Below are 18,151 nucleotides of genomic sequence, written 5' to 3' on the forward strand. Positions count from 1 at the left end.
ACGCGTTTCGCCTCCCATAACGTCGAGTTACGTTCGCGTCGAGCTCGACATTTATTGCACGTTCAAATCATCCGTTTGACTTATATACGAAAATCTCGGAGCCGGTAGTCTCACAGATTTGACAACGGACAGGCAAAATTTGATAAACGAAACGTGTAGTTATTCGGTCGATTTCCAAAAATTTTCAAAAAGATACAAAATTCGATGGCAGATAAAAAAAAAAGTCGAATATTTTTGGTAACTCCGCCACTGTGACAAATTTCGTCGAAACACGGTAGAAACGAGAATGCAGAATTGGAGAAACCTGTTAACAATGGCGTTGTCGTAAGGAGTTCGCAAAGAAACGTCTGTTTTTTTAGTGTTTAGAGTGGAAGCCTCCCACAAACAAGTAATTAAATCTGCAACGATAAAACAGCGCGAGTATTTGAGCGACCTTGGCTCGGGACGCTTTTACTTCTTTACGGAATCAATTACCCTCCCGAAGCACGGAAAAGGAAAAAGTGCGGCGTTAAAAGGGCTGGTAAACAACCGGCGGAATTTTCACGGATAAAGAAAGTCGTTGCAAAAATTCACCCGTGCCCGGGAGAAAAACTTTCCAATTGCGACGGGAGTTAATTTTGAAAGGATGCTTCGCGAAAGCTCGGCCATCGGTTACTTACACGAAACTCCCTACCCCACCCTCTCGATCTTACTTTCGCGTAACTTTCCCCATTTGCAACTTCCGTGCCCCGTTCGCGAGAACCACCCCTCCGCTACGCCTCTTCCATTTCTCCATTTGCTTCTTTATCTCGTCGGGTTACAGTCCCCGGTATCTCCTTCCTAATTTTACGCCTAGCGACGATAAAATTTCACCCCCGGTTTCTTCGATCAAAACGAAACATTCCGTTCCTCTCGTGCGTTAAAGGGACATTCTCGTTTGGAAGTTGTCATATTCCGTTTACCTCGATTTGAATAATTAAATAAGTTCGAAACAAATTCCGAACAGCGTAGAGAGAAGGCTCGAAACTACATTCGCACGTATTTCATCCTCTCCATCCCCTAAGAAGTCTTTCAGACACGCGCCTGCGTACGTGAGCGGCTTTTCGCGATATTTCGATGCTGGTGCACACGCCTGCCCCTCGCTCTTTGTCGTTATAGTTTTCCAATTTTCCTTTTGCTCCGAAGAACAACGAGAAAAGAGCACGACCCTGTATCGGATATGCTCCCCGGCTCAGTCAACGCCGAAATTCGATACGTTGCGCGTGAAGGATTTCCGATATTAACTCTTAAATTCCAACGTTTCAATAATCCGATTCTATGCAGCGCGTCAGCATTTCGCGAAAATTCTGTCAATTTCCTTCCGATATTAAATCGGATTTCGCCCGGGTACCGTCGTCGTTCGATTCAAATGTTTACTCGAGTCTTCGTCATCGATTTTTTCGTTTTTCTTCCCGGCGTCGATTTTTCTTCGCGTAGGGAGCCTTAAGCTCACGAACAGGGTAATTCTAACGAACGTCGTGAAAGTATCGCGCGGGAATAAAAAGTTGAACAGAGGGTTGAACGCATCTGATATCGTCCATTGCGGTATCTCGCGACGAAAGAAGTAACATTTGTTGATAATGAACTGGCTGAGGAAGGCATATTACTAGGATTTACTACTATTATGATGCATTCCTGCAATTGCTTTTACGTAAGGACAAAGGGATTTTCTTCTTCGCTGTAATTCCGTGAAATATTGCTATTTTCTTTTATCAGTAATAAGAAATTGTAACAGTCGACGCGTTAATAGTTTACCCCGGGGAATAAGAATTTACTTATTTCTAGGACGGTGTACTGTTTTAATACGTTCATTTCAGGATGGAAAATTTTTCCTTTAAAAAAAAAAGGGTGATATTTTTTAAATTTAAATTTCACGTACTTGGGTTCTGGGAAAGAATGGGTCTCATAAAATACCTACTCCACCGACGGGCGAGCCAGACGCAAGAATGTAAATCTACCTTCTCCGCAACGAACGTATTAAGGCAGAGTTCTGATTTGTTTGCATGAAATATCGACCTCTTTATTAATTGAATTTTCTAGAACCCCCTGGAACATTAAAACACGACGGCGATATTCGAAGATTTTTCAAAGCAGTTTCCTCGAGAGAACGCTACAAACGTTAACGAATAAAAATTAAAATTAAAATTAATCACCGATCGACACCTGGCCAGCAAGTTTTTAATTACACAGTTGCCGACCGGTCGAGTTAACGAAACATAAGTCGCGTGTATCCCTAACGCAGATTGATGGAAAAAGCGAGGCAGTACTGTTGATGATTGAAATTCAGTTTCAACCTGTGGGGCAAAATTTCTCTCGACGGACATCGATCGATAATAATTCAAACGACGTCGCGTTTAGACTGATTTTCATCCGGCGAGGCTGCAAAATGCATCGACGATACATATAATAAAAAAAAAAATATAACAATTTGAACCTTCATCATTGGATGAAATTCGATCCCACGCGCGTGTATAATCGCTCATGCCTGCGGCCGCCGGTTGCTCGTGCTGAGTAAACAGAGTGTTAGGAATTACTTACAAGGTAACGACGAGACTTGCCCCTCTCGGAATTGCCTCGAGCTTTGCATACATACAAAACCAACGTAATTATCGCGATCCACGTATCGGGCAAAAAAAAAAAAAAAAAAATTACATTGCTCCCCCAAAATATTCCGCTTCGAGCGAAACACTTTCCACGAGATGAAGATCTAACCAGAGAAAGACGACTTTGATAAATTTTTAAACCCTTTAGAAATAGAAATAATATAAATACACGCGATGAAAGTCTATGTTTCGAGGACATCCGCGTACGCATAGTTTGACGCGATCATGAGACGGGGCAAGTCTGGACGGTCCCCCTCGTCGTAGGTAATTTATCTTTCGTATACCTGGGAGATACTGTAATGGAAATAAAGAGAGAAGCAACGAAGCAAATCGGGCAAGTTTTAAACCTGTGACCTCACCACGCACGACTTTTGGATGTGCGAAGACATTCAGAGGGGTGGTCGAGCTGATCGGTGGTACAGCAGCAGTGGTAACGATGAAGTTCCGGGCGAGAGAACGCGTGGTGGTCGACGGGACTCGTACAAAATGTCCCAGGAATACTTGTCCCTTCTTCTTGGATCGAGGCCTAGGGTGACGGCTAGCGACGCGAGCTTCCCGGGCGTCGGCAGCGTCGAGGGTGTTCCACTTCCTCCGGTATATTCGGGCGACGGCGAGGTGGCAGGGGTAGGGTCAGGGCTCGTAGCGGACATCAGCGACCTTCGCAAGCCTCGATGTTCGATTCAGAATTACCGGAAGATCTCTAGACGATGCCCTCCTACGAGACCAGCCTCCCTCTCTTCTTTACTCTGCCCTCAGCTTCTTCCTCGTTCTTGTCTCTCCAATCTTTTCCCTTTCGCTTCCGTCTTCCTCTCCTCTCCTTCCCTTCCCCTTCCCGTTGCCTATTTTTCTTCGCCCCCCTTTCTTCCGCTTTATCTCTACCGGCCTCCGTTCCTCTTTCCTTCTCCAGGCTGAATCCGGGTTTTATCCTGCTTCTTTCTCGTTCCCACCGGGTGGTCTTCACAGCCAGGACACGCACGAGGGCCACTACCAACTGAACGCCAACGCCTGCTGCACCGCTATCATCTGCAATGCAAAACCAACCGAGAATCGTATCATTTCTATTCGTCCGACAGAACAAATGCTATTCGTTTATCCCGTCTACTTTGTCTGCCCGGATCGTTGTCGCTATCACTGACCAGATTTCGTGACGCGATTCGCCCCTGATCTACCTACCAAAAAATTCCTCGCCAAGGTCGTTTGTACCGGCGTAAATCAACCCTGGGCTATTGGATTTGGGTGAAAAAGTAGTAGTCCTTCTTTTACTAAATGAAAATTTATTCTTTGGTTTTGAAGGACGTCTTTACTCTGCTAAAACTGAACAAGAAGTGACGCGACGCTCAGGTCCCCTAAAAAGGAAAACTGGCGTCCACTTAAAATGAAAGAAACCATTGCCTGCATCGTGTTTATTTCCCTTGCCTTAGATGACAAAGACAGACCCAGGCCCCTAGAACCGATGGTGCCAATACGGTCTTCGACTACAGACAATGGACAGTGTTTCTCACTGTTAGATTCAGTTTTGTGAAGGATTATTTATTAATAATCCAACATGGGCATTCTCAAATGTAAAAGTCACGGGCGAAGGAACTACCGAACTACCCCTATTCGCGCTTATCAAGCTGCTGCTTTGATTTTTCGCTTAGGGAATAACAAAATCGTTGGAATCCTTTTATACCTACGTTTAAAAGGTAATATTTTTTTCGCAAAAAAAGACCAGAATGTTCCCCTCGAAATCGTCGAAGCGGGATCGATGGAAAAGCTTCGCAGCGAACCGTCAACCGTGAATCGGTCGTTTATTCCTTTCGAAGCTCATAAAAATGTATCTGGCCGAGTAGCCCAGCCGGCGGAGGATTATTTTCGTGGAATTCCACATGAGCTTCGGGAGCTTTCAAATTCCTTTCCGGCTGAACCGACAGCCAATTAGAGCGATGACGTACGCGCCGATAGCACCGCTAGGCCGGAAGTAAAGAGGATTAAACGCGGAGAGAGGCGCTTCTCTCTGATTGTTGGCTTCCGATACGAATGTGCTCTGCCTGTCCGATTGCTCCGGGATCCTTCTCTTTGTTTATTTTTTTTTTTTTTTTTTGTATTATTTTTCTTTTTTTTTTTCTTTCTCGTTTCGCGACGAGGAATTGCGAGACTGGGGGGGGGGGGCCGAACCCGAGGCTTTAAGAGCCGCGATTTATTCGAGAGGACTCTTCTAATTGCTTTCCCACCGCAGATGGAAACTGTTACGGAGGACGTGGATGGATCCGCCGGCGTCAACGTCTTTGAAAAATGTTTTGAAAGTAGATAGCCGGACGCCGTTTAGCTTTCAAAGTGTTTATAGCTTAGTCGGTCGTTGAATGGGACTCTGACGTAAGCCGATGGCACTCTCACGGTTGGCTGACGGGCGTCGGAGTCACGCATCATTCGGCTGTCACCGGTGTTGGGGCAAATTTTATTCTCGAATAATGAATACAAATGTTTGCTCGTGAACTATCGTTCCTGCCCGCGGCTTTGCCCGAATATCGGTTCGAAAAAATTCAACGATAGAAACGCGCAGAGTTGGATCGCCGATCGATCGAAAATTTCCAACATTTTGAAAGGAATTGAAATTCCTCTAGTTCGTGTACAGTTACACATTTCGTGCGTTTCGATTCGAGCCAACTTTTCGACATCAACGGGGTGGATTGATCGATGCGGCGCGGAACGACCCCGTACGCGAGACGTTTCGAGTTAGGGGATGTTCCGGTCTTAAGAAAACGTATAAGTTCTCGGGGGGTACGAGCGATTCGCTGTAAAACTTTTATAACCAGAATTCATGAATTTTGCGTAGATCGGTTGACTGTTCGCGAATTCCGAGACGCGATAGCGATACCCGTTGAAAATTCTATCGGCGTATCCGCGCGATAACCTAGCTCCCGAAATGGTAATTCGAAACCGAGAGGAGCCGTGTACCGTGGCCCCAGCCATCGATAAATGTTGTTATACTGTCTTTCGCGCGTTTTCCACGGCACTTCCTGTTTCGATCGAACGGAGATTACTAAATTACGGTCGTTGAACGCAACACAATGGGGCCCGAGATTTCTCAAATACTTTGACACGTTTCAGAGCATTTTAAAAAACTCTTAAAATAATCTGCTCCTGTAACGATGCATCCTCGTAAAGAGGGTGTCGATACCTATCAGTGTATAAAGTTCCGGTCGAATCGGTGACCCGGAAAATCTTGCACTTCCCGCCTAAGACGGTACGCCGTTAGACAGGCTACGATAAAAAGAAATAGTCGCGTCTGGTCATCAAAAGTTCGATCCACGGTGTCTACCCACAAATAAAATAATTCTCAGAGACCAGTAATTTCCAGTAATTTCTCTTCCGCGTAGATCGGCGGAGATACGAAGTTTGTCCGCGTATTCTAGCGTGAAATTATCCGAGGTAAGTAGCCGTGTCTCCAATCTTTCTCCGCGGACGAGACGAAAGCACGAGGAACACCTCGAAACGTTAGCAATCGGGGGCGTACGCGATGCACTTTGTTTCATCCGTTCGACGAGGAACGCGTCTATCCAGCTCGAATCGTGATACCGTTCCGAACAAGATCGATCCTCTCGCCTGGAACGCTGCCCTTTTATTCGAGAAGAATAACAGCTCCTCTGTTCGTATCTTTCTTTCCTTCGTAACCTGATTCCACGTCATCCGTAAAGCATTTCGTCTTACAGAAGAAGAAAAACATTTACCGCGGAGATGCCATCGGAGCCGAGGTAATCGCGCAAGAACGGGTACGAGGCGATCGACGGGGAGGCAAGAAATTTCGCCAAAAAGTCCGCTAACAGAAATGTTACGCACGATAACCACCGAGCACTGTATTGTCTCTCTTCTTGGAACTAAATAGGGACCAGATTTGGGGTTGCTCGAACATGTTTCAACCCCCTTTGTTCGCGTTAAAACTTGGCTATTTCACGTTGCTAAAGTGGGATTGCAGAGACTTCGAATGCTTTAAAATAAATATCGGTTCCGTGATAATTTTAAACGGAGTAACAGCATCGAAAATGGCTAATTGCCGGGAATATTAAATTCTAATACTATATTAATGGACGTATTAAATTTCAGGATTATTTGTCGAGCGATAGGTTTTGGCTATTTTCGGAATTCTCCCTATTTCGACTTGTACGTCACGAGAATCGCACACAAACGAGCAGAAACCCTCATCGACGCTTACGAACGCTTCGAACCTGCCTTTTCGAAACTGAACACGCTAAATAAATAAACAATGTTCATCGATAACCATTCTATTTCGAATTCCGTAAAACGACGTCTTTCGTATCGGCTGGGTTTGATGAATCTTTCATCGGGGTAGCTTTCGAATCGTTTCGCGATGGAAAATTTTCATCGAGCCTCCCCCGGCCCGTTCCCGAGTGGCTACAATATATTCCAGCCGCGAGTTTCCACGTTTGGGGACGATTTTCCACCAATTGCGCGACGATGGGCTTCCAAGCTTCGTCTCGAGTGAGATAAACTTGGACAAATACGAACTATAACGAAAACATCCCTATCGTTTGTCAGACTCGAAATAATTTAACGAGCAAGATGTACCAGGTACGAGAAAACTGAAATAAACAAATAGAAAGAAGCGGGGGAGGAACGGACAGGTTCCACGATTCGGTCGACTCTCTTCCCGATGTTTTGCATAAGATTAATCCGAGCTCTCGTTTCTCTCGGAGGTTCGCACCGGTTGTTCGTGACCAATAGCAATTATTCTCCTTTCAACGTCTCCCGACGAAACTAGAGCCCAGGCCAGACTGCGAGTTATCTATCGATTACACGATTCAGCCGAGTCTAACTTGTATATACAGTACAGAGGTTCGCTTTATTCCACGGTACGCGTTGCTTCTCGCGTGACCGAGCACACCGAATCATCCTCCTTTTCTGCGTGAATCGCGCGTAGAAACGTTTTCTTCCACGAAACCATCCCCCCCGAGTTATGCCCGCGAATTTTCAAACGCAACGAAAGCTTCGTTGTAGCAGAATCGCTTGGATCCAAGATCAATCGATCGTCCAAAGTACCTATCGTCTCCCAGTAAATTTAAAAGTATATTATCGCTAACAGATTTTAGCGAAGTAAACTCTTCGCCAGCAATTTAATTCGTTCAATAGTAAACGAATGTGATATATTTTTCGTCTCTATTGGCGAACAAAGGCCGCCTCTAACGCGTGGAATTTAAACGCGAAAACGCGGAGAATGCGAATTCGCGTGCTCTTTTATTCGTTTTAGCGTCGGCTGGCAAAAAATTCGATACGCTCGACGAATAAGCAGAATCGAGTTTTCATCGCGGTCCTCGGAACCGAACAATTAGCCGAGCCATCGAAGAGGATCGGCCGCGAGTCAAACATCGAGGCTGCATCTAACTCGTCTACCGTACCAGCCGTTTAATTCACGTTCCCTATATACCGACATTTAAATTATTCCACTTCCGAGTAAGCAATAAATTCCGCTCGTCCACTGTGTTCCTATCAACGGAATTCATTTCCCTGCGTCGAGAGAACGAAAGACGGAAGAAACGAGCGGCTGGGCTATTTGCATGGTAACCGTTCCTTGATGCCGCTTTCTGACGACAGATTCCCTTTTGAATTTTTCCCCGTAGATTAACGAGCAACTACTCGACTCTCGACAAAACCGTTCGAAGCGGAGGACCGGTCGTTCCTCGGACATGAAAGAACGCGTCGATCTGAGAGGCGAAATATGCGAAACGAGAAACAGAATGCATGTCAACGAGAGAAATATGCACCAAGCCTCTGGGTACAACCCCGTCCATACTCGATACTTTCCTTGAAAATTTCCGCCACGACCTCCCTGCAATATTTTCTTTCCGTCATATTGTCCGAAGAATTGTAAAAAAAAAAAAAAATAGATACGATCGAACGAAGGATTGAAAAATATTCGAACAGAAACAAAAATATATATTTCTATATTTCATACCGGATTTTCCAATGCAATGTATATATTTTTTCACCCAGCGTTTTTTGTTTACCATTCATAATGACCAGCGCCGAAATTGATCAATTTGATTGTTTCGGTTCAACACGTTTTAATACAACGCGTAAATATTGCAAAATTTGTTGGATAAATGTCCTGGAGATGTTTTTGTATCGCGTTCTCAATTTTAATCATTTATTATCGAATTTGTCACGCAACCTCCATCGAACGAAAAAATTTTCACTTCGAGTATGGAAAATCGCTGTCCTGGACTCTCAAGTCGCTTTGTCAGCATGGAGGATATCCGGTTCACGTGTTCCACAGATGTCTCTGGGGGGAAAACCACCCCCAAAAAGGACGAGTTCCATCGCACTCGACGAACAGCAAGGCGTATTCTCGTTCTTCTTTAATAATTACTCGCTGGATCGTCCGTTTCTTGCTAAAATGGTCGCGATCGCGCGAGAACCTGACGCGGATTCGTTCGATGGGACATTCTGGACGCGCGGTGAACCCCGTTCGCTGCATTTTGTATTGCGCGCGAATTCTCGCGTGACCGAGCACGCAAATAGATGGATTTCCGCGGCCCGGTTTGCCCAGCAGTCGGCACACGTTGCTCGCATAAAACACACGGCCATTATATCGCAAACGACCGCCAGCGATACCGACCAAGTGTATCCGTTTCGAGTCGTCGACGGATTTTCGGTCGATCGAGAATTCGCGAGGCGTTCCCCCGTTCGGCCGGCAAAAAAGGAAGGCGGTTGATTTAATCGTTCGGACTTTGTGAACGCAGCGCGTGGTAGCGAAACACGAAACACGGAACGACCGCCTCGACGAACAAACGCGACGGGGCAAAGTTGCTGTACAAATATTTGCGTTTCGCAAATTACTTAACTCCGATCCACAAGTTGGATCTTCGAAACGTTTCGAAGCCGCTGAAATACCGTCTATTTTTCGCTCGCGTTAGCCCCGAGAAACAAAACTGGGCGGGCGTTTCCGTGCTGAGTGATTTCAGTGCGCGCAACAAGCAGCAATTTTTAGGGGAAAAGCGAAACGAATCGCCGCGACGAGAGTTTCCGAACGCGATTAAATTCGACCGTTTAAGTGCCGTGGGATAGAGACAGAAAGAGAGCAGTTCGAAACGTCACGGATGATAATTACGGGAGTTGCGAGAGGAGAGAAAAAAGGTCCTAAATTTCACGGCCTTGGTTCCGGACCCGAGTGGAAAGTCGTTAAAAAACTGTGCGCTGTTTTTTTTTTTATTTTTTTTTTTTTCCCCCTCATTCCGACAAAGGGCCACCTGTTGCCACGTAATAGCTGATGCATCGACGTGGGATCAGCCGCGCGATTATCTTAATTTTCATTACCGCGTGTTTTCCTCGTATTTTTCAACGGTAACCGCGTTCACCAAGGACAGCTGTCGTTTGCGTTTCCTCGCGGCGTTCCCGAGTCACGATTACGCAAGGAATCATGGTCGAAAGGACGTCGTGCGCGAATACATTTCGCGTGCCATCGTTCGTGAATGGAATAACATCAAAGTGCCAGTTATTTATTACGCCTTGGTTGCATTTTCCATTTCGTACACGCGTCATTTTGACTCTACGAAACTTTCTGAGTCAGAGACGTTTTATCGAGGTTGGAAGGTGGCGTTTTATCGAGGTGTAACTGTTAACCCAATGAAATGATCGAATTATAAGGATCCAGATATCCCCAGGTCCCGAGATGGCCAGGGCTGGCCAAGCGTCGCGTGTTTTCGCGCGATGCACGCGACACGACTATGCAATAACCACGATAACGTGTGCAATACTGCTTTTGCACGGTCCTACTAATGCGCGAACGCCATACAAAGCGAAGAAGAAGCTTTTGCACGCGAACGGAACGCTTTTCTCTTCCACCGGCCGTCTTCTTTCAAACGATTCCTCGTCCGGCGGCCACGGGTAACCCATTTTTCATGGAACTCGAAAAAAATTGCTGTGTCGCGTCGCACGGGACACGGAAGCTACCCGTCCCCGGAGCCTTTAATCTCACCAAAACGCCAGCACCGAAACACGGTTGCTTCGCAAATCGAAGAACATCCGTGTTTGCTGTTTCACGGCTCCGCGAAATTAAAAAATGTTTCCCCACTGTCGTTCTCCCGCGAAAGCGAAACTTTTTCCCCCTCGTTGTTGTTGTTGTTGTATTTTTGCGGATCCGATTGTTCCACCCGGTACCCGACTGCCTCGTGTATTTTTTCGAATACCTACGGGGACGCGTTAACCCTTCGCGGTCCTCTGTCGAGCTGGACACAGAATTTTTGAAATGCGATACAAATAACAGGCGGTAATAAAAGACTATTTCTTCGTTGCGAAGACCCGAAAAAACTCGTCGCTTCAATCTTTAATGGACTCCCGTGTTCACATTGTCCGAATGGAATACCAAAATAACACCAGATATTTATACCAGTTTAAAGTCCCTGGTTATATCTATCTTCTCGTAATATTCTCAAGGCTGATCTTGGAGGATCGTTAAGTTTAGAAAAATGGATACATGCTGGTCGTATGTTATACAGTGTCATATATAATTGCGAGGCTGTTCTGACCAAATGTGTGTGGTATCGGGGATCATAAAATTTTGGAAAGTTAAGCACGTGGTGCACAGATGCGTCTTTAGGGTACCCGCATAGTACCCCTAGGTATTCCATACTTTGGAGGGGGTCTCTTAAACCCTTCGACGATTTGTTTTCCAACCGATCCAAATACAATGTTGAAGCAACGCTTCCTGTGAGAGGATAAGGGCCTTAACGCGACTCCCAATAATGAATAAACGTTTAAACTCCCATCTTGGAAGCGTGTTTCTAAGATGCAACGAGGGTACTCGGATCTCCATCTGTGCATGTTATGAATATTTAACGTCACAGTCTCTAGCAAATTTGGCTGCATCGATCCGTAGAAATTTCTCGATAGAAAATCCCTGTTCGAGCATAACAAAATGACCCTCGCGAAAAGTATAATCCCGAGTTCTAAGTAGCAAGCAATGTAAAATAATAAAACGCTACCGGTTCTCCTTAGCTCGTCAGGACGTAAATGGACTTCGTGGGGTCGTTTCGGAGTACGTTCGCGACTCTGTTCGGAAATCGACATGGCTAGGCAGTGAGATTTCCAGTAGCCGGTCGAACGAGCCTAACCGAGCCTACGTTTAACCCCGAAGTACTACGAGCCACCTTCTTCTGCTCGTTTATCCAAGATTAGACGATCGCGGCCGGTAATGAGCTTTCGGGGCTCTGAGACTAAACGCATTATTCGAGAACTCGAGCCCCTCGCGTACCATACTCTTGTTTTCTTCGGGGCCGTTTTCAACTCAACGCGTCGTTCTTCCTTCCAGCTACGGAATTAAGTCCACGGCAGTCTTAAAATTTCTCGTTCGTCCGGGACTGGGGAGGAATAGCATTCGGGGAAAAGGATTCTACAGTCTGAAACGCCCCTCCCGTGAACTTGGTTACTTCGCAGTCTACGTTATGGAATCCGATTCCAGCGGATAATGCATGTAAAATGAAATCTTGGAAAATTCTGATCGGATCTTGGGATCGAGCCGGAGCAAAGTTTTCGCGGATAAAATTCTACAGAGAGACACTGCCTCTTGTCGTGTTTCGTGTTGATTATAAGTTCTGCACATAGGACCAACTAATTTCCAGATTATTTTCCCGGAAGTTCGAGCTGGGAACCCGTGGTCCAGGGGAATTCAACGTTTCGTTAATGGTATTTGGTCTGGGTTACATCTTCGAAATGAGACCGGTGCATCGGGCATGAAAGGACCAAAAGATGGTGGAAATAACTTTGACCAAGTTTCCTTCGAGAGAAGATAAAAGTCTGCACAAACGTTTCCGTTGCGTCAACTAGAATCGAGGCCGGTTAGAGGGGATTTAATTAAATTCCAGGAAACGCCTCTAATGCTGGGAAATTTCAATTTCGCCCATGCGTCCCGCGAAGAATAAAACGTTTCCCCCGGGAGTCCTTTGTTCTTTCCGCGCCTTATTAGCATGTATTTCGAGAGCGAGAAACGTTTCGAGAACCCCACGGACGGATTCTATCCGCTTCCTACGGGGTTCCTGCGAGAATCGTTCGTCGATCGCGCACGGACGTTTCCGTTTCTAATTCGTGGAAGAAGCATCGCGTCCACGGTCTTTCGTTGTCTTCCTTCGGCGAAAACCGGGAAGAAACTCGACACATTATATAGGGTGTAACGCGATACGCGGGAAACGCCTCGCGAATAAACCGAGAAACGATCGAACGGAGTTCTTATTTACATAGATGCTGTCTCCGCTTTGTTCCGAGCAACTTTTGCATCTGCTTACCTTCGCGGGAAGCATTCGGAATGACCACGATGCATTTTAATGCGCGCTTGTAAACGTCTTGGCATGCATGTTCTTCTCTTGCCGCGTTACTCGCGCTTTGTAACTCGGAATTAGTCGTAGACGAGTAGGCTCTGGAAAACTGTTACGGTACAGATGTAGATTCTGGAAACAGTTACGAAGACTCCCGAGCTCCGAATTATTCATCGCGAACGGGAACGAAATATGTTGCTTTACCAAACGCGAGACTTTAAGGAAACGAGGCAGCCAATAACCGTCCCGAGCACGGAGTTTAAAATCGACTCGGCTGAATTCTGCACACCGTTGAAACTGTTGCTACGACCTGGTTAGGGGAAAGACGAACGACAATGGTATCCTAAAGATACGCGAGTCCGCACGGAAGACGATCGATCGGCCAAAGTTTCCAAGTAATCGCGAATCGCGTTAATTTCGGCTATATATAGATAGTTTGCCCGGCGGAACGTTAACGAAAAGAAATATTATTACGAGCGTATGCAAATATATCGGGGGGCCGAAACTAAAACTGCAGTCACAATTATCGTGGACGCATCGCGACGCTTCGGGGGCTGTTTCTACGGTCGTAAAACCTGGGAGGAGCGTGCACGACCAGCAACGATTCGTGGTTCCTCGCTTTATCATGCAAATGAACCATCAACCGCGGAAGAACAAAGATAAATCCCGAATAGACGAGTGGACGCCCTCTGTGCGCCTAAATTCGAGCTGCTATTTGCCCGTGATCGTTCCTCGCGATTTAAATTTCTCATCGTGCCGGTAAAATTGAATATTTTTAATAAATAAATTCTATAGAAGGTGCAAACAATATCGAGCGAGGACGCGGTATCTCGAAAAAAGAGTGCCCAAAAAATCATTTATCTCCGGCGCTGTTATTATTTGCCGAAAGCAAAATAATCGCCTCTGTTTGCCTTCGTTTTGTTCCACGTTAAAAATATCGATCGCCCGGGCTTTTTATCAACGCGCCAGCTACGTAAACAAAGAAGAGCTTCGGTTTAAATATCACGGAACAAGGTTTTAGCAGACTGGATCGCAATAAATATCGGCCGCGCTTCGAGCGATACGGTAATTCGATCTTCCCGTTGCCGTAAATAAATCTGTCGAAAGTGTAGCCATCGATTTTCTATGTGCATGCTTGATTCGGCAAGAAAAATAGTTCGTCGGGCTCTCGCGAGAGCCCGGGCACGGGACGCCCAGGTTCAACTGATAACAAACTGCTCGTTAACCCGATTTAAATCTTCCGTATGAAATATTTATAACCGTCGTATTTTCATGACGTCTGTTTGCGTAATCGATAAGCGATCTATCTTTCCGCATTAACGTCCTGTTGCCGCGTAACTCGAGAATCCGTTCAACGTTACAGGTGTCGGGGCGATCGTTCCTTCTCGATAACTTCGTTCCAACGGTTATCGTTTTTTTTACCAAAGTATCGGTATCGTCTCGTTTTCTATTTTGAAGTCTATATACGTCCAATGTCGGGCTTACTCATCCGATAATTAAGAGCTAAGGTCATCCTCACCCCAATGAGTACTGTATCGCACAGGATGATTCACTTAACTCGACGACGTTAACATTCAATTCGTTAAGCCGTAGGAAAAGTATCGCGATATTAAGATTGAGGTGGGGAGAGGGGGGAATATATAATGCGATAATCAGTTGTTTGCTCGATATACGTCAGAAATACACGGAGTCAATTTGGCCTTTAGACTCTATTGTACTTGCGTGCCTTTTACCCGGATTCGTCGGTCTACAGCTCGTCTTCCTCTGACGTAACCCATAATGCCCGAATATATCACCGTCAGCGTGGATAACACGGTCCGTTTGTAATCTCCTACGCGTCAAAATACGCTGCATCGTCGTCTGCCGGCGTCGATCTTAGCACTTTGTCGCTCGTACATATCGCGAAACCTTTAATGCAAAACAAGCCTTCTTCAGTGTCTTTTTTCGATAGAAGATCTCTGAACCTCTTACAAATATTTAAACGTTCCCGGCTACATCCTCGTATACTCAAATAAAATTGAATCAATATTACTCTTTGTTCAACTTAAGACTGATTATTTAGACGTTTGGAGTTCCATTGGATTCGTTACGTTGCACGTAAAGTTTCAGCGTCGTTTCGAATACGCGATAGTTTAGAAATAACACATAATAAGCGTGTTTATACTAATTTTGTTCAACTTCAAACGAAAGATAACATAGCAGATGCTAAATATGCTTCCATTCGAGTATAAACTCTGTAAAGTATTTAATTAAAATTCTAATTTCGTCGTTCTCGCGACGAAGGCTTCCCGGTAATATTTTTAGTCGGAAAAGCTATGTCCTCGTCTTGTGAAACAGAACGGCGCAAGTTTATGTAACAGGATCTAATCGTAGAAGACGTTTTTCCCCGCATTATCGTGTTTGTATTGTTAACAAAATATATTTTGTGTCTGCGATATGCACGTGAGTCACTTCGTTAGAAAGGAACATTTGGCCGTGACCCAGCGATGGGTCACGTCGGTTGATTCGAGCATCATGCAATGACCCAGATATGGATCACGACGTCACGAACGTGTTAATTTCATTCGTTCGAAACGCTTCTGATCAACAAATTTACGTGTAATCGATCGCGTCATTCCGATCCATACCACGTGGATCTACCTCGTCTCTAGTGATAAGAATTTATTTTATAATTATGAAATAAATTCAACGCGATTGGAAGTCGATGAGCGAACTCACGTACGCGTGAGAGCGGCCGGGAACGCGTTGGCAAACGAAGTCACGTACTAGACGAAGAGGTTAGCACGTTACCAACGGCCATCATAATTCAACGCTGGCGACGTGCACGCTTGTTTTGGAAACTGAACACGACTTCCGTTTCCCCGGATGGTCTAACGAGTGAACGTCGAGTATCCTGCAGGTGGAAAAAGCCGAGGACAAAGAGGTCGACCGTCAAAAGGCAGAGTGCATCCCCTTTAAGCTTATGGTAACCCCCGTGCATCTATAGGCGGCGATCGGCCGTCTGCTGGCTCTGTACGCGTCAGGAATAGGAGTTCTAATAAAAACGCGAACAACGGAAGTGTAGATGAACAGGTAGCATTATAAGGAAAATATGGAACATCAAGGTTTTCAGCTATCTGAACTAATTTTTAAGATCGGCATGGGGTAGGTGCTTGAATTTTTCGTCGAAATTAAAGAATTTCAAATCGTTCTAAAAAAAATATTTTCAGTTGCACAGGTCAATTACAATCGTTTTTGGTCATTAGACATACCCCCGAAATCCTATACACTTTCAAGAAAAAAAATTCGAGGACGACAATTTTTCGTCGAAATTGAAAAATTTCAAATCGTTCTAAAAAAAATATTTTCAGTTGCAGAGGTCAATTACAATCGTTTTTGGTCATTAGACATACCCCCGAAATCTTACCAACTTTCTAGAAAAAAAATCGAGAATGTGTGAAATTTTTTGACGGAAAGAAAAATTTCAAATCGTTCTGAAAAAATTATTTTCGGTTTCGGGGATCAATTACAATAATTTTTGGTGAATAAACCTACCCTCTAAATTCCACCCACTTTCTAGAAAAAAATTCGAGGACGAAAATTTTTCGTCGAAATTGAAAAATTTCAAATCGTTCTAAAAAAAATATTTTCAGTTGCAGAGGTCAATTACAATCGTTTTTGGTCATTAGACATACCCCCGAAATCTTACCAACTTTCTAGAAAAAAAATCGAGAATGTGTGAAATTTTTTGACGGAAAGAAAAATTTCAAATCGTTCTGAAAAAATTATTTTCGGTTTCGGGGATCAATTACAATAATTTTTGGTGAATAAACCTACCCTCTAAATTCCACCCACTTTCTAGAAAAAAATTCGAGGACGAAAATTTTTCGTCGAAATTGAAAAGTTTGAAATCGTTCTAAAAAAAATATTTTCGGTTGCAGGGGTCAATTATAATCATTTTTGGCGAAGACACATATCCCCGAAATCCTACGCACTTTCGAGAAAAAAATTCGAGGACGAAAATTTTTCGTCGAAATTGAAAAGTTTGAAATCGTTCTAAAAAAATTATTTTCGGTAGTGGAGGTCAATTATAATCATTTTTGGTGAATACACATATCCCCGAAATCTTACGCACTTTCGAGATAAAAATTCCTTAGCGAAAATATCATGCAAAATAACAGGTAAAGGAGTTAGCATGACCATTAATGGTACCGGTTTTATCCATTACCATTAACCTGTTCTTGCACAACTCTGTGTTGTTAAAGGGTCAACTGTAAACTTCACTGAACTACACTAATCGTATTCTCGATAAACGAGCCCGCGAGGCATGCATGCACGCCCTTTTTGTACTTGAAAATTCCGCTAAAATAGTGGCGGATGCCTGCATGCTCTCAATCTAATATTAATTTTCGTGGAAACTCTGGCCACGCCACATCACCGCGAGAGCAATGACCTTATCTAGGTGGGCGCATTTCCGGCCATACGAGAGGGTCGTTTAGTCGCAAAGGGAGAAACATCTCCGTACGCAACAAACGTGTTTAACGTGTTACCGTCGACCGTCGAAAAGCGTGTGTCCCCGTTTGCAAACCGAAGCCACGCGATTTCAGCGTAGTTTATTTTTACGATCGACGGATCTTAAATCGTCGATTGACTTTCGAAAAGTTTACCAGACCTTTCTATTCGCGAGAACGACTAGATAAACATCTTCTAAAATTAGAGAGACTTGACCTAACGTTGCATACCTGCTTACGATACTGTCTCGCTCATTTCATCGATCTGCATCAGAAATAGATACGATACAATCACCCCACTCGCCATTCTTGATCTTTCGTAGAAAATTCGAACCGATGCACTGAACTTTCCGTAGCATATTTTTATTTAGAATTTTTTGTAATTAATAACGCATTGACGATTCAAAGAAGAACATTTTTTCTATAGGTAGACCAGAGATTTAAGAATAATACGTAATTGATGCCCGCGTCGATATCTGCATCTAAACGGGTAATATTCTTCCTCGTTTCTGCGCGAGCACGGTAAATGTTAACGCTCGGCTAGTCGCATGTGGCACATAAACATTTTATTCAGTGGGGCAAAAACCATCTATACTGGTGCATTCACTGCTGCCTGCACTTTTAATGAAGACTTCAGCAGTCTACAGCGAATCATGTACGCGATGGGTGTAATTACTGGCCCCGATGCTGCTGACATTGCTCTAGACATCGACGAGCCACGTATGTATTTCCATCG

The 18,151-nt window shown here is 44.6% G+C and overlaps 1 protein-coding gene across 2 annotated transcripts in view; it reads right to left on the reverse strand.

The window, feature by feature from the left end:
* LOC122397971 overlaps positions 1 to 18,151 on the reverse strand; it is a 56,964-nt gene that overhangs the window by 16,800 nt on the left and 22,013 nt on the right. For both annotated transcript variants that reach the window (XM_043397506.1, XM_043397505.1), the window contains exon 2: positions 2,981 to 3,644. In XM_043397506.1, the coding sequence (XP_043253441.1) occupies positions 2,981 to 3,010 (30 nt within the window). In that variant the 5' untranslated portion in view covers positions 3,011 to 3,644. The remainder of the gene's footprint in view (positions 1 to 2,980; positions 3,645 to 18,151) is intronic.

This window comes from Colletes gigas, unplaced genomic scaffold (genome assembly GCF_013123115.1).
Source record: "Colletes gigas isolate AHSC1104 unplaced genomic scaffold, ASM1312311v1 Colletes_gigas_Sc00010, whole genome shotgun sequence".
Lineage (NCBI taxonomy): Eukaryota > Metazoa > Arthropoda > Insecta > Hymenoptera > Colletidae > Colletes > Colletes gigas.